Source organism: Tachysurus fulvidraco, chromosome 14 (assembly GCF_022655615.1).
Source record: "Tachysurus fulvidraco isolate hzauxx_2018 chromosome 14, HZAU_PFXX_2.0, whole genome shotgun sequence".
In the NCBI taxonomy this organism is placed as follows: domain Eukaryota; kingdom Metazoa; phylum Chordata; class Actinopteri; order Siluriformes; family Bagridae; genus Tachysurus; species Tachysurus fulvidraco.
The window spans coordinates 19,762,695-19,777,694 of NC_062531.1; the positions used below are offsets into that span (position 1 = coordinate 19,762,695).

General features: G+C 35.8%; 1 protein-coding gene across 1 annotated transcript in view; it reads right to left on the reverse strand.

Annotated features, from left to right (window-relative positions):
* Positions 1-15,000, reverse strand: part of plxnd1 (plexin D1) — a 91,121-nt gene that overhangs the window by 65,886 nt on the left and 10,235 nt on the right. Inside the window, exons 3-5 of the mRNA XM_027166884.2 lie at positions 9,364-9,495; positions 6,200-6,300; positions 1,925-2,051 (exon numbers count right to left, since the gene is read on the reverse strand). Coding sequence (XP_027022685.2) covers positions 1,925-2,051; positions 6,200-6,300; positions 9,364-9,495 — 360 coding nt within the window. The remainder of the gene's footprint in view (positions 1-1,924; positions 2,052-6,199; positions 6,301-9,363; positions 9,496-15,000) is intronic.

Below are 15,000 nucleotides of genomic sequence, written 5' to 3' on the forward strand. Positions count from 1 at the left end.
TAGATTTCCGATAAAAACTTGCAAAGCTGCAAGATTACACTTTATTCTTAGAGAGATAACAACCTTGCTAACCAGATGGCTAGGAAATGCTTCAATCCAAGCAGGAATGAATAAGTTAAAAATAATAAAGAAGATATTGCTCTACTGCCAGTTTCACAGCATTCAGATCATATAATCTCCAATATAGAAAGTACACTATGTCCTTTTATACATCTGGAGTAAATGAATGATGTGAATGATGAGATGCTTTTCTGTTCAGTTACGGATGCAAAGAGTGTTATTTGAGTAGCGATGATTTTTATCAACAAAGTCCATAATATTCAAACTCTAGACTCCCAGAAATTAGCAGTTTCTTATATTTCTTTTTTAGATTGTACTGTCATTTAAACAGTCAATCCTTATTCAATCCTTCTAACATTTCACTCAGTAATGGTGAAATTTAACCAAAATGGTGTAATTGTGTAGCTAGAACTGGTGGCCCATATGGTAAGACTTCATACGGTGGAAAATGTAGCCTTTGGAGGATTAGGGTTTAGGCAGAATCACTCCAGAATGAATCATAGCCACAGCAGTGAAGTACTTTTTTTTTCCTTTTTGATTGAATGGATTGCTAAAACTTTTTATCCCACCCCTTGCTGTATGAATTCATTATTTTTTAACATTTCAGCAGTATGATTTTAGTCAGTCTGTGAAAATTCTCTTAAGACATCTGTCAGAATCATAATGTGTACTGAACCTTAGATCTTTTATAAATATCCAGAATGTACTTAATAATATACAGTATACACACTGGTCAGCACTATTTTGTGTATTTGTCTTGTAGTGTTTTGTATTGTCGGTCGCACTACGTTGCACTTAATGTGGCTAGGAATTAAATCCTTAGCTCTGTGCTGTTTTATGTAGTTTTATGTTGTTCTATGTAGCACCATGGACCCGGAGAAGCGTCGTTTCATTCCACTGGGTACTGCGTCACCTATATATGGTTGGAATGACAATAAAAGCTTCTTGACTTGACTTGACTTGACTTGAGAACCACAGAGTGGACTGCATTACAGTTAAATGGTGGTCTGGGAAAACCCATCAGATGTCATTGTGGCTTAATTTCGCAAACAGCTAAAAAAAAAAAAATCTCAACATGTTTCTCAACTTTAGGAAAATATATTTCACCACAGTAATGTGGAAACGTTTCTTTATTTTATGATCCTGCTTGGTTTATCTTGCTGTGTAGACCATGTTGGGTAAAAATTTATTTTAGAAATAGAAATGAAGTCACTGTAATTAAAGATGTCTAATTATGTACTTGTTTAATAGTAATATTTGCTTTATTTGAATCTTTCAGCATATAATATAATATACGCCTTACATTATAAGGAATGGTAGATTCCTGACATCAGCTGTGACTAAGCTCTTGCTCTTCCTAAGTAATTTTAACTCTTTCTTTTCTACATTTGGAGATTTAGAAATGCTAGAATTTTACTTCCTGTTGCAAAAAAAAAAGAACCAATAAAGTAAATAAAATCTACAATATTGAAAGAATCATAAGCTACAATATTTCTCAGTGCCGCAGCATCTCCACAGCATTCAGATCATAATATTTATGTAATTATTTGTAATTATGCATTCGTTCCAATTTTATGTTCGTGTCAATTGTGTTAATTACAAATGACATTAATTAACATTATATTTATTAATACTGAATATACAAATATTAAGCCTATTTTTAAGGCACATTTTATTCATTTTATAGACTTTTTAGTCTATTGCCAGGTCATTTTAACTACACTGAAGATATTATATGTTGTCTAGATTTTTTTTTTAATGAATGTTTATGCGTCATGATCTTCGCAGCCAAACAGGCTAATCATTAGAAAATGTCATCATTGTGAACATGATCTTTTGTGCGCATAAAGTCCATGGTGATTACCGTATTGCTGGCCGTGCTGCTGAACTCGGCTGGAGTAAAGGTCATGGAAGGACACTGCTGTGGCCCTTCACCCATACTGATCCACGAATGCGCCACACCACTGGAACACTCCTGCTGTACTGAGCACCTGCACAGACCATAGAGGATTATGGGTAAAAGAAATGAATAAATAAACAATCAGAGACTGCCAAAGGGCAGGCACACATAGTGCATCCATTATAGAAGTAACCTCTTATCAACAGACAGGACATTTTAAAAATGCACAGACACCAGTCTTCAGCACGGGTGTGGGTTTGATTCCTCTCACACACGTTCCCATGACAACAGCCCCCCTGGCACTGAGATCAGAGCGCTGCTAATTCCATTAAAAAGGCTAACAAGACCAGTCTTTATCTATACATGGGTAAGTGTGTGTGTGTGTGTGTGTGTGTGTGTGTGTGTGTGTGTGTGTGTGTGTGTGTGTGTGTGTGTGTGTGTGTGTGTGTGTGTGTGTGTGTATCAGACATGGAATTCCCTTCCTGACAGAGGCCTTTTATTATGACTTATGTTACAAATGGTAATCCAAATATTCCCGTCCATTGCTCTATTTTACACTGCCCACATGCATACTTTCCCACTCTCTTTATCACACACACACTCACACACACACTCACACACACACACACACACACACACACACACACACACACACACACACACACACACACACACACACACACACACACACACACACACACACACCAAGGTCACACTGCCCTTAAACTACAGTAGACCCCAGTTAGTTCTGATGGAAAGTGAAAACAGACTTTCACACATAATATAGTTTATAATTATAGACTGCTTTTTAGGTGCATTAGACATCAATATTTTTACTTAAATTAAACATTTACTTTAAATAAAATTATTACTACTTTGAGGTACTTGGTACAACATGGTATTTGGGTTTGAATAAGCATACATGTATTTCTCATGACTTCTTACTTTTATGTGATCAAACTAAATCACTGTTGCTCCCTTTAATCCTGAGAAAGTTCTATTTTATAGCCAGTGTGTCCCACGGTTCCATTCTAACCAGGTGAAAAGTACTGAGAAATTATATTTAAATTAAAGTACAGTGTGGAAATCTTCCATCCAAGTCAAAGTCAAAAGGTCGCTGCTTTCAAACATACAGGCAAACTGAAATGTAAATCAGAAGAGGTTTGTAACAAGTACTTTAAAGCTCTAAATAAAATCATAAACAGAATAGGGTTTTTTCCACTGAGACATAATTCAGGAATACAACAATTATTGAGTTACTATTGAGTAATACCCAAGTCAAGTAGAAATCCCCCAAAATATTACTCAAGTAGAGGAACAATGCAAGGTGTGTTGTTGTTAAAATTAAAAAGCTCAACTGACATTTTGCTCATTGTCATGAAGCATAAAAGAAATACAAATGTACATGAGGCAAAGGAATCCGGTGTGTGTGTGTGTGTGTGTGTGTGTGTGTGTGTGTGTGTGTGTGTGTGTGTGTGTGTTTGTGTGTGTGTGAGAGAGAGAGAACGTCTGAGCTTTTACAGGCGTACAGGAGCTCAGAGATGATCAGCGCCAAGAGGTCAGCTCAGCTGCTGAAAATAGAAGTGAATGAGACTAACATCACTGAAAAATCCCCCAGACACACACGCACACACACACACACACACACACACACACACACGCACGCACACACATACAGTACTACAGTACACACACAGACACACTCAATGCTTTTCCAAGGCATACGAATCTTGGTTTGATCATTTTATACCTCCAGATATAAAAAAAATCAGTGTCACCAAGCAAACTTACTTACTCATTACTGCGTCCAAAAAGAAAACATTAACATTTAGAATGAATGAAAATATTCAAATATTAGTCTGGCACATTCACACGAACTCTGCATCTCTTTCCTGTAAACTCTAGGATCTAATACGTATTCCAAACATCTGCTGCTCTACTAGCTGAAGCATTAATAAGTATTGATTACGTCTCTGTTTAATGTCCAAATTGTTCCTATAGTGAACGAATACATTTCCATACAAAACAATAACTGCTTTCTTTTCACTTCATTTGAAGCATGATATACTGTTATATTTATAAATGTTTAGAACTTTATAAGATGTCTATGACCTCTCAAATATCGTGTATTGGGATGATTAAGGAAATTCCTTGCAGTGCGATTAATGTAATACTCCATTAAACACTGAGTCGATTGAGGTGAAGCTCAGACTTGAGGCCATTCATGTTGCCCTTGCATGACTTTTACACACACACACACACTCTCTCTCTCTCTCTCATTTTCTACCACTTATCCGAACTTCTCGGGTCACGGGGAGCCTGTGCCTATCTCAGGCGTCATCGGGCATCGGGCAGGATACACCCTGGAAAGAGTGCCAACCCATCACAGGGCACACACACACACACTCTCATTCACTCACACACTCACACACTACGGACAATTTTCCAGAGATGCCAATCAACCTACCATGCATGTCTTTGGACTGGGGGAGGAAACCGGAGTACCCAGAGGAAACCCCCGAGGAACGGGGAGAACATGCAAACTCCACACACGCAAAGTGGAGGCGGGAATCGAACCCTGACCCTGGAGGTGTGAGGCGAACATGCTAACCACTAAGCCACCGTGCCACCCACAGATACACACATACACACACAATAGAAACAACGTTGAGATTTGCATGTTTAACATCTGGTGTGTCTTGCCTCTTCAAAGCCAGTGGAACGTACACAGCATGTATGTACTCAGTATGCACATTACACACTCTACTGCACATGCAAGTGCGCTTGGCTAAAAAGATTCCCAGTCTGCTCTGACATTTCTCCCTGAATGAACTAGTGTGGTCGCAATATCAACAGGCCTTTGTCAGAAAGTCAGATGAACAAAAAAAAAAAAGACAAGGGAGATTCAGCATGAGGGTTTCAGACGTCACATATTTCTCAGCATTCCTTACATTCAGGCTAAACTACATCAGAACATAAACCTGACCAAACTTGTGGTAACAAGTTATACTAACAGGTCACATTTGAGCTTGGAAATTCTCATAAAATTACATTGCTCTAATAAGCAGGAAGGAGCTGAAAGGATTATTAAGTATGAAATCTATACAATTTTTTTCGTGATTCGGTTCCAGTTCCGTGTGTAAATAAAGGTTCATAACAAACATCGGACACATGACAGGTTCAGAATTTCTGTAGACTGTAAAATATCGCAAGAAATGACATGAAAGTGGAAATGAACGCTCACCTCGAAGATAAGTTTCGTTTCAACACACACGTAGTCAAAACAAAATCTTTCCAAACTTAGAATTTTGAATTCAATATCTAAAACTTGTCATGATGGTTGGAGTTAAAGAGAAGACATTATAGCAAATGCTCCTCATAAACAGATCCTTTTAAAGGGCAAGTTAAAATTTTCAAACATAAGGACACATTAGTTCAGAGGTATTTTTGTTTGTTTGTTTGTTTCGTCTCTTTTAAAAGTCAGTGAAAATCAGTTCCTCAAAGATCAATCAGCATTTTTGTGATTGTTGACAAAATTGCTTGATTTGTGTAATTTGGGAAGGAAATCGCTTTTTTTGTGAAAACGACTTGAATTTGTTCAGTATTGTGATGTCATAACATGTCTTGACCCAAACCTGTGGAAAATTTGTGTACATTTAAAAAAAAACGAAAAAAAACCCCGAAAAACCTTTGCTTGATTTTGTGTTAATTATTGTGATTTCAAACTCATGAAATCCTGGCAGAAATGTGAAACCCTAATTTTTAGTTTTCTATCACGGGGGAAAAAAAAGGTGGCCTAGTGAGAAAATGACTGCCGTAGTGCCATAGTGTAAGTGATAACAGGAACTAACTTGAATCTTAGATGTTCCACAGCATTAAATATAACTATAAATAGATAAAAGTTTGACGCAACTCAGAGCTGTTTTTGGATTGGACTGTATCACACTTTTAAATTGCTTCGGGTTTAACCATCTGTCAAGTGGCTACATGTAAATGAAACATTATCACTTGTCTTGAACGCATGCAGCTGTGAAATGTGTGGAATATTTGAGTGATTGTGAAACAGAAGTGGATTATAGAGGAAGTCATTGCGACACCTTAACACTACTGAAATGACAGAACAAAGACTTTAATGACATTGTGTGTGTATATGTTAGAGTCATGCGATATATGGTATATAATATCTGTCGTATATTTATGGTCAATCTGTTAGTAAAGTAATCTGAAGTGGATCTTTACCTGCTTTCGAGTGTGCACCAGCCGCAGTAAGCATCGCTGGCACCGAGACAGTCACTGCACGACGTGTACTGGTTACATCCGGACACTCGCACCCTCAAGAGCTACACAGAAATGACAAGTTAACATATACAACGGCAGTCAAAATAGATTTTAGCATTCTTAGTTAAATTATCATGGACTCAGTAGAGATTCTTTAAAATAAGAAAATCAACATCAGATACTTTATCCGAAAGTCAGCAACTTGTCAATGTCATGTTTTGCCATCGCCAAAAAGCTTATTTCCTGATATATACAGTACATAATGTCAGTTAAGGTGTCAATATGATATGCGTGTCACTTTTCTTCATAAACCTTCTAAACTTGTACAAATATTTTCCCCCCAAAACAGTTTTTTTTCTCATTATATTTTATTTCTTATTATATATAAAATATTATATTAAATATTATAATATTAATATTATTATAATATTAGTATATTAAAGTTACTTTTATCCAAAATTTGTTGTTTTTCCTCTAAGGCTCTAAATTTTTCTTCCTTTTTTTTTCTTATCAGATTTCCTCCAAATCAGTTTTCCCAAAAAATCTATTTTTTTTAAATCTCACAATAAGTTTTTTCTCAAATGAGGTTTTCTTTCTCAATTACTCTTCTAAGTTAATTCTTTTTTTTCTTCTATATTCCTCAGTCCTCAATCTATCAGTCTTTCCTCAGTATCTTTTTTTTCCTAAATAATTTTCAAATTTCTCAAAATATTTTTTCTCCTAAAATCAGCTTGTTTTTTCTCCTCTGTTACTCATAATTAGAAGTAGATTACATTGCTGGGTTACGACTAGGTTTGATGTTGACACACGACAACAGAATTTGTTCTTCTCTCATGCAGATAAACAGCAAAGAAGCAGATTTCCAATAAACAATCATTTAAAAATCTGTCAACATTTTCTAATATCATCCAAAGACTACGTTATTAAGGTTATTAACCCATTATTGGTGTACATTTGAACATACTGTATTAAATTAGACAAGTCCGTAAAATGCAAATTTTTGGTAAAAGTCCCATAGAGAAAATACATATAATTCACTCGCCTGCTAATGATTTGATTGTAACGACTGCTGTATAAAACCTTCTTCAAATTTGCCTGATTATAATCTTTTTTTTTTTTTGTTGGAATATTAGTTAAATATTCTTATTTATTGCTGGACATTTTTTTGTTTTGTCATTAATAATAAATCAGATGTCAGAAAGTCCAGGTGTTAATTCACCTTCGACTGGGTAGTGTCTTGATAAATTAACGCTAATAATACTGTTAGCCATACAGTGTGCAGAAAATGCCCTTAAACTCACAAAGACACACACACACACACACACCCTACACACAACATATGCTCAGGCAGATTGTCAGGTCATATCTCAGTTTTGTACGGCTGTAGTTCTCATGTGCCTCAGGCTCACACATTGATCTGTCACGCGACTCGGCATTCACATTCAATTTCACACCTCACAATAAACGGCGCTCTCCGGTACGACATGTATAACAACCTCTCCTCTTACTTTCCACCTCACACAAAGCCACTAAAAAAAGAAATGTGTTTGAACACGGGTGAAAGCGAGAGACAGTACGAATCCACAGCCAACAGGATCAGTGGCTCTTTCATCGGCGCTTAAATGATAGCTCGAAAAATGAAAATATAGTTACGCCGTGATTTGACTTTTCAAAATCTAAGTAAGGGAGTCTAATTGATCATGTAATCATATTTCCAGACATAATTGATGAGAATAATTTGATCAGCAGAGATTATTGATAAACATAATCTATTTTCTGTGTGTAATGTGTATGTGCGTCTCCCCTCCTCTCTGTCTGTCTGTCTGTCTGTCTGTCTATCTGTCTATCTGTCTTTCTCATTTACTCTCTTTCACTTTTTGTCTGTCTGCGTGTCTCTCCCACACTTTGTCTCTCTCTCCCTCTCTCTCACACACTCTCTCTCACACTGAGAGAAACAGACAAATAGAGAGAGAGAGAAAGTAAGAGAGACAGAGTGTGAGAGGAAGAGACAGACAGTCAAATAGAAAGACAAAGTGTGAGAGACAAACACTGTCTCTCTCTAACTGTCTGTCTCTGTCTCTCTCTGTCTCTTTCTCACACACTCTCTCTGAATCTGTCTCTCTGTCCATGAGAGAAAACGAGTGAGTAAGAATGAGAGAGGCAGAGTGAGAGAGTGATAGACAGACAGAGAGGCAGAGTGAGAAAGAGACAGACAGAGAGGCAGAGACAGTGAGAGAGAGTGACAGATAGAGAGGCAGAGAGAGAGAGAGACAGACAGAGAGGCAGAGTGAGAGACAGACAGACAGACAGAGATGCAGAGTGAGAGAGACAGACACTGTATCTCTTTATCTGTCTGCCTCTCTCTCTCTCTCTCTCTCTCTCTCTCTCTCTCTCTATCTCTGTCAGTCTCTCTCTCTTTGTCTTTTTGTATGTCTATCTATCAGTCTGTCTCTCTATTGCTCCATGACTGTCTTGCTCTGTCATCTCTCAGTTTCTGCCTCTTTATGTTGGTCACTGTGTTGTTAAGTCTACATTTGAGAGTTGAAAATAATGAACAAAAATGCACTAATTAACCAATGATAAGTATGTTCAAATCATCCGTAAGAGAACCTTACTTCAAACCTTATAAACCTTATATCAAAATCTGTTTTTACCCATAATATTTTTTCTTTCTTAAATTGTCTTTTTTTTTTAATTTTCCTATATTTTTCCCCTCAAAATATTTTTCTATGCAAAAATCTGAAAATCTTTTTCTTCAGATTTTATCCTAAATACTTACCTGATCTTTCTTCTGAATTAAATCAAAAATCTTTTTTTTTATTCAAAATCAGTTTTTTTTATTTAAAATAAACTTTTTCCTTCCTGAAAATCACTTATTCTCCTCTGAATCTATCCCTTATTATCATTTCCCCTCAAATCAGTTCAAATCTGTGTCAGTTTTTCCCCAAACCCATATCAGTTTTTCCATAAAATAAACATTTCCAAAAAGTCTGTTATTTCCCTTAAAATCAGTTCTCCCTCAAAATAATTTTCCCTTAACACTTTTTTTCCAAAACATTATTCATTATTCATTATTTTAAATCATGTTTAAAAGCTACTGATGTAAATCCTTATACAGTACTCACATGATGACTGGTCATGAGGTACAAGTAGTTCCTGTCATTCGGGTCAAAGGCCATCACGTGATGCACTGGTTCTCCTCCAGGAAGCCTCAGAGACCACTGATTGGCCACCGAAAGGTTGCGTAGTAGAGACAGCTGTTTAAAAGAGACAGCAAAAAAAATTAGCACACTCACTAATGATCACCCGCTTCCCTGCTGATACATTAGTATTCAGTAACATTCCCCTGCAGCCTACTAATGCAAAGAAGAAGAATATTCAAAGCCATGGGGGAAACTAAATGACTTTAACAATCTTAAATCAGTGATTTCTCAGATTTGTACATGCAGAGATGAAAAATCACAATTCTTTCCGCCTTCCTGTTTAAGGAGGTGCAGGATGTTCATGTGTGAGTTAGCACAGTGTTATCGATGAAGAAACAATAGCAGCCAGGAGGAAGTCAGAGTCACACTCTTCCTCAAGGTGTGGTTCAGACAGAGTCAGGGAGGAAGTGTGGAGCAAAATTTATCGACACAATTTTTAAATTGTACAATCAGAATTCAATATTCCGAGCATTTATTTCAGCTCCTTCTTGCTTAAATTTCTTTCCTTTTTTTTCCTTTTCTGTTGTTGGTGTTGTTGTTGTTGGCACCAATGTTCCGAGGCAGATTCCTTGTACAAGTAAAACTCACAGAACTTGGGAATAATGCTGAATTCTGACTTAAATAATTACCCGTCTGTTTTACATCAACTTCATTTTTCATAATGGAGTCTTCGTCTTACTTTATAAATCTCTTGATGTATTCTGAGGTGAGTCTGTGATGAATTAGATGTTGTTCCATGCTAAACCGGTAGCTGTAACTTCCCCTCACTTTCACCTCATTGTTTCTGAACCCGGATATAATTTTCCTGACTAGCTGCATTTAGAGAGAAAATTGGATCTTTGTTTTACTGAATTGTTTTTTTAAAAGTGTTTTAAAAGTTATAGGCTATTATTATTATTATTATTATTGGACATTATTATCAGGTCATTACCAGCTGCACTGTCCTCCAAATGGCATCATAAGGAACATTAGCACCTCAGTTACTACATGTTTATAGAGTAAGTCATTAAAACATAATCATGGTATTTTAACAGCCATGCAAAGTTCGTAAAAATTTGTCATGACCACGTCAGTGTCTTAAAGTCACAAATGCTACACTACACACACACACACATACACACACACACACACACACACACACACACACACACACACACACACACACACACACACACACACACACACACACACACACACACACTACATCCTTTTTTAACATGGTCATTATAATAAAAGCTGCAGTTAAATGTGAAGTGGTGATTAGTAAAATATATAGTGTTTGACACACGTGAAAAGCTGTCTATTAAGACTAGACATTCCAACAGCATTTATGTGTAATAAGGTTAAGTAGAGTAAAGGTGTTAATTGTTGTTCTGAGACTAAAGTGATGTGAAGCTAACTGTTGATTACCTACTCAAATGTAAATCAATATGAAAGTGAAATGGGTTCTACAGAACTTTAACACAGTAGTTAAGTGGAATGATATTATGTTTTCTCTTTTCTCTGATTTTTATCTCTCTCTCACACACACACACACACACACACACACACACACACACACACACACACACACACACACACACACACACACAGATTTCGAAATCTAAATCTCTTCTACAAAGATAACTACAAAGGGTTAGAAAGACAGAGGGATTGAGAGAAAGAAAGAGAGAGAGAGAGAGAGAGAGAGAGAGAGAGAGAGAGAGAGAGAGAGAGAGAGAGAAAGAGAGAGAGAGAATTTTATTATTTTATCATATTTTAGAATTATTATAGATCATACACAGCATGACACAGTGAAATGTAATAAAAAAAATAAGGACAAAAATGGAATCTAAAAATAAAATAAAATTAGAATTATCTGTACAGAACAGATGGAAAACACATTACAAGTACAGTATAAGAACACAATACAATGATTGGTGTCATGAATATGAATAAGGTGATATTTATATATTATATATTTATTTTTTATTTATTTTATATTATATATATGTGTATATGTATATTATTTTATTGTTTCTGGTTTTGTACATGACCAATAAAATACATTTATAAAATTTAAATTTTAATTTGCTCAATTCTGATTGGTCAGAAGATGCTAATCAATTTCCTCTATAAGTAGTTCCATCTATTATTACAAATGGCATAATCATTTCTATCCTGCAAAGATTTTTTTGCAAATTGCAGTGGTACATGAGGAATGAAATGGTTCAGAACATGCTGTTAAAACCAAAACATTTAAAATTTGGGGTACGATACAATACCTGTGTGGGTTTTGTCTCGTTTACTACATTTACTTTATTTGGCAGACGTTTTTATCCAGAGTCACTTACATTTATCTAATTTATTCAGCTGAGTAGTTGAGGGTTAAGGGTCTTGCTCAAGGACCCAAAGTAGCATTGTAGCATTCCTGGGATCTGAACTCACAACCTTTCACTTAGTCCTCCAACATCCTAGCACTGAGCTGCCACTTCCCTGTACATTTCCACAAACAAAGGGCACCATAAAAATGCCAGCATGCTAAAGGATAAACCAAGAGGTTTTCTTACTCAATGTTATGCACAGTAGCAGTCACTAATGCTCTCTAATATACAGTACAGATCTGCAGTAAGGGCTGGACACTCCAGCAAACCTAGGACTGCACTCATGTGAAGATCTCACTCGAACCCTGGATTGAGATTTTTGTCAAATTGCCAGAGATCAGTTCTGTCTTTTCAAACAAGCACAGAGCGCGTTGTGTGTGAAACAGACTGGACCTAGCTGTGTGTAAGATATCTGTTTATCAGTTCTGGTCCAGCAAAGTTACACAAAATGCCTACAGTACATACTACAAGCTGGAACATGCTGGAAGAATTAAACTTTTTTGTAATCTTTGACTTTCTACAGTCTATTGGAAAAAAATCCTAAACTTAGTATTAAGTACGCATCAAGCATCTGATTAAATAGAAGGTCTGTTAAATATATCATGAAAGGATACAGTATTTAAGTGTTTAATGTTATTCTCTTAAACACCATAGGCTCCTACTTTAACTTTTTGTTATACTCCATGTAGTGAAATTACTGTATATATAGAATAGTCTATAGTATATATAGAAAATCTTTTTGGGAGCTGTGTGTTGCAGTGTTATATTTTTACAGTGTGTACACAAAAAAAATAATTAAAAAACATGAACATTTACAGAAAAAAGACAATTTGCTTCTGGAAACAATGCTAAACATATAATTGTGTTTACAGCCACTTTCCACAAGATCTGTTACACAAGATCCCTTTAAAATCACTTGGAAAGACACAAATGACTCACACTAAGCTTATGACATGTGGTTTACAATCCCTTACCACCTCACCATTATGCCACACAAAAAGCTGCATGGGAAAAAACCGAGTGAAAACATGACCACAGCGTATAAAACTCAGTGTGAAAACTGCTAGCGCTCAGTAAAACGTGTGTGCTGAAAAACAGAAGGCGTGAGAGAATTACAGAGAAAACAGCTGAGGAAGAACATGGACGTCTCGGCACTGTAGACATGTTTGACCAAACTACAAACTTTTACATTTAGCCTGATTCCTTTGAGTTTTTCAACCAAAATGAAATACAAATGAATCTAAACGTTAGCTTGGTGTTTGAGGGTTGGGGGTGTAGAGCAGCTCTTTGGAAAGCCTCACTACTTTCCAGTCACTAAGACAGAATCCTAACCGCGTAGCCACAACTGCTCTTTATTTAACGATCCTGTGCTCCTGCTCATTACAAACCATTCAGATGCATTCAAAGTATAATCAAATTAATATGGACTGCGGTCCTGTGCAGTCTTAGCTCTGTCCGTGTGGTTTGAAGAATTTACATTATAACATGCTTTAGGCTCTGATTCCTTTTCTTGGCTGACAGGATGTGGTGTTCTGCTGTTTTAGCACATCCCCCTGAAGATGCAATACATTGTACAATTCGGAGATGATGTTCTGTTCAACGTGGTTAAAAACAGCAAGTATTTGTTTTCCTGACTTGACTTCCTGTTAGGTCAAAACAGTCTGTCTCCTACTTTTTTTCTGATCTCACTCAACAACAAGGCTTGTCCACTCACCAAACCTACTGCTCACGAGATTTATTTTGGTTTTGTTTTTATTGTGTAAATTTTTCGTAAAACTTTCAACAGGTTAACTATTTCTGAAATATTCAAAATATCTTGAAAGATGCCAAGGTCACATTTCCTTCATTCTGTTTCATGTGAAAATCAACTGAAGCCTGTATAGACAAATGCAGTTTACAGCTGCCACACTTCAATTTAATATTTTTGAATTTGTATTCTGAAATTTTATATTCGTGCGAATCTGCTTTGCGAAAACGTCCATGGTTAAAAACTCTATTTATAGAAATAAAACTGAATTAGTTTCTAATCACTAGATTGAATGATTGAATGGTCATGATGGATTCACACAGTATTAACATTTTCACTATTAAATGAGATTTGAAAACTATAATTCTAAATTTAGGTCGTTAAATCATACATGGTAGAATAAAACAGCGGATAGAGTTTTAGCATACTGTTTGGTTGTATTCAGGGCTTTTGAAAATGCGTGATCTAATAATGTCAGATGTACGAAAACAAACTGTGTTAGTTCAGTCAAGCACAACAGATGTACACATTTGAATTAATTAATTTCATTTAGTTTGTATTTTTCCATGTGACTGCCTTTTGGATAACTCATAAAAGATCGTGCAATCAGACCTTTCTAATAAAGTGTACATGTTAACGCTGTGTAAAATAAATAATAGGTGATGGGTCCTTCCTGATAACCTTTCAGCCTGTTAAGATAAATAATTTGAAAACATTAATAAAACCTTTCTACAGTGCTTAGAAAACAGCAGTTCCACCAGCCATTAATACTACAATGTCACACACCTTTAAATATAATCTGTCAAATAATATGCTGTATCAATATGCTGTATCATTTTAGTTCTGTTAAAGTGTGGCATGAATGATCCATTCTAGGTATTTTTTAGTTTACACAACTCTGACTCACTCAATGACAACAAGAAGAAGTAAAGTCTGTTCTCTCATTGTGGATTAAGAGGCTTTAAGAGCAATGAGGTCACTTTGTGAGTACAAACCAGTTACCCAAATGAGTTTCCCAAAATGTAAATTCTTAATTATAACTAAGATTATAAGATAACCCAATTATTACTTAATTATATTCACTTTAAATCATATTGTCCTAAATGTCTCTATGCCCTTAGCTTGGATGCTATTAGCCAAATTGTGTGTTTTCTAATTCATTTCAAGCATGTTATTCTTTTTAGAGTAAAATATAGCAAAGAGAAAAAATATAATTGCTGTCTGAGATTTGTTGACATATTTTAAATAGTTTGACCTGTTAAATACATGTTTTTGTATTGAAAAATAATTTGTAAGTGGCTAATGGAAGCTCATGGAAGAACCCATCTATGTGCTTAGACTTGTCTCAACTGTAAGTCACTTTGGATAAACAGGTTTACTGAAGAATAAAATGTAAATCTGAACGAAAATGTAAATGTAAATGTAAATTTTGGGAAGCAAACACGCACA